The sequence below is a fragment of the Pyxicephalus adspersus genome, chromosome 5, assembly GCF_032062135.1.
Source record: "Pyxicephalus adspersus chromosome 5, UCB_Pads_2.0, whole genome shotgun sequence".
Taxonomy (NCBI): Eukaryota; Metazoa; Chordata; class Amphibia; order Anura; family Pyxicephalidae; genus Pyxicephalus; species Pyxicephalus adspersus.
Genome location: NC_092862.1, coordinates 113470819 through 113473318, shown reverse-complemented (window position 1 = coordinate 113473318; position 2500 = coordinate 113470819). Strand labels below are relative to the sequence as shown.

Here is a 2500-nt window from a genome sequence, read left to right as displayed (position 1 = left end):
AGCTTAATACACAAACCGTGAACTGTACACAGATACAAATCCCTGGGATACAAATAATGTGGTCACGTTACCTTTTACAAATATTAATGCAAACACGTCAAATCTACAACACCATAAACATGGATCAAAAGGGAGATGGCGGATGGACAAAAGCTGATTTTTGTACATACTTTTGCACTGGTGTTTAATTCAAATGGTGATTTCACTATATAAAAATACACATAGTCCTTACTTCACGTAGGTGTGCAAGATTCACAATCTGAAGACAGTTGTAGCTATTGTATAGAGTTACAGCAGAACATAAAATAGGTAGTTTGGAATAGGTAGTATAATGTTATTGTAGTGGTTGTTATACGCTGAATATTCTTATATAGGTATTTGCTTTGTTCCTGGAACAAACTGGCCTTTTATTAGTTGATAAGTAGGTAGTCTAATGTACATTTCTTCCACATTATTTGTGGATGTAGGTAGTTAAGGAAAATTAAAAAAGATAATAATAAACAAAAAACTTGGGATATATATATATATATATATATATATATATATATTCATATTCACATTTCTGTGTTATTCCTTTCAATACATGCTCTTTTCACATTAAATAACACGTTCTTTTATTTTGTATTTTCTGTCCTTTAGGTTGCACCTCGTCGGCGCTGTGCTGAAGACGTTCAATGGCCTGCTTTTTGTTATTTCTTCTACGAAAACACATCAAATACAGTTTCAAAGGATTTTTTTTAAATTGATTTCTTTCAAAAGTTCTGCTTAGTACATTGCACCCCCTTCGACTTCCCCAGCATTAGTCCCCCCCTTTCTCTTTGTCCTCATCAGATGTAGTAGTAGGTGCTGGGGTCTGCTCCCCAGCATCGGAGGTACCACCATTATCCTCTTTATGTTCCTTTTTCCATTTCATCCTCCGGTTCTGAAACCAGATCTTGATTTGCCTCTCTGTCAGACACAAAGCATGGGCGATCTCTATCCTCCTCCTCCGGGTTAGGTAGCGGTTAAAGTGGAATTCTTTCTCCAGCTCCAGGGTCTGGTAACGGGTGTATGTCTGGCGACCCCTCTTCCTGTCGGGCCCTATACATTACACAAGTGTTACATTGTATTAGTCATGGTTGTGTGCGCCTCGTTCTACACTATGATGTGATACAAAGTAACAAGGCTTCACAAAGGCCTAGCCACTACAGGCATCTCACCTACCATTAATACATCGTATTGTGTATCTCCAACCATGCGTACACCGACAAAATATTCCCTGTATCTTCACAATATACCATTTATTTTGTACATTTTGGTCTGCATATTGATACAGAGACCTCCACAATGCATGCATTAACTATGTTGAAATAAAAACAGATTAAAATGAATTTCATTTATTACAGTGTAACCCACTTATATAGTCATTTCTTTAAATAATGAATAAAAGGTACAGAATTCTATTTTTTAGAGGGATCTGATAATTGCATTTGGAAGTATACATGCTACAGAAGCCTTTAAGTGGGTAATAAAAGTGTGCAGTGCAGATCTGAACAGAGAGCCATGGCGCCTGCTAATTAAATCCATAAAGCTGTGCACTATTAGTTGGCTGTGCATTAATGGCCTGTCCTAGCATTCCTTACCCATACCTGAAGACCTCATCCACGGGTAAATGCGGAAATTACTGTCAGTCTGGGAGTGCAGGGAAGGATCATCCGCCTTGTCACAGCTGGCTTTGGCCAGGTCATTGCAGAGCACCGGAATGTTCTGATCAAACGAGCAGTGCAGGTTATAAGCTTCTGAGCCCAGGCTGTATCCAGAGAAAGGGTTCTGATAGAGTGCACTGTTCACATTGTACAGACTGGGGATTGATGGCGGAAAGGCACCGGTGCCGGCTCCATAGCTGCTTCTCTGGGAGTTGGTAGCAAAGGAACAAGAAGTGGGCTCTGTGTTTTGGAAGAGAGAAGCCCCAGCCGTATATTTGCTGAAAAGAGCATTCACATAATATGAAGAACTCATATTTTTGACCTGTGATTTGTTGTCCGGTAGGCTTCAGTGTCGGTTTTACGAGGTAGCTTGATATATGATAACATTAAGCCCCCAGATTTACACAAAACCCCATTTTCTTTTGCACTGAGCTGCCTCCTGCACGTGATCTCCGACCATATGACCATCCCATCCAATCTGCTCCTGCATCACAGGTGGGACAGCTCTGTGTGCAATGCAGGAAAAACACCCAGCCTGAATAAATGCAAAATGGTGTATTTCTGTTTACTCATTTATCTCTCAGTACCAATCAAGTCCTAGCATTAGACACTCACAGGATGCATACTACCTAATATCAATCCCTGCTGCAGGGTTTAATTAATTACTTAAATGATTATTTCCTGCACCATGGCTTAAGAAACTATAGGAATGTATAATAAGGGTTATATTAGCTTCAATTCAACAGAGCAAGCATTATATAGATTTGGGGGTGGTGGTTATTATGTAATTGAATTGTTGTTTTTATTCAAGAGTG

General features: G+C 39.5%; 2 protein-coding genes across 3 annotated transcripts in view; both read right to left on the bottom strand.

The window, feature by feature from the left end:
- The window catches only part of HOXA7 (homeobox A7), a 2444-nt gene extending 47 nt beyond the window's left edge, over positions 1–2397 (bottom strand). The window contains exons 1-2 of one of the 2 annotated variants that reach the window (XM_072412495.1): positions 1629–2397; positions 1–1080 (exon numbers count right to left, since the gene is read on the bottom strand). The exon at positions 1–1080 is cut by the window's left edge and continues 47 nt beyond it. In XM_072412495.1, the coding sequence (XP_072268596.1) occupies positions 800–1080; positions 1629–1998 (651 nt within the window). In that variant the 5' untranslated portion in view covers positions 1999–2397 and the 3' untranslated portion in view covers positions 1–799. Of the gene's footprint in view, positions 1081–1622 lie in introns of both variants that reach the window. The other variant, XM_072412494.1, reaches the window with a different exon arrangement.
- HOXA3 (homeobox A3) overlaps positions 1–2500 on the bottom strand; it is a 42662-nt gene that overhangs the window by 39342 nt on the left and 820 nt on the right. The gene's annotated exons all lie outside the window — the stretch shown is intronic.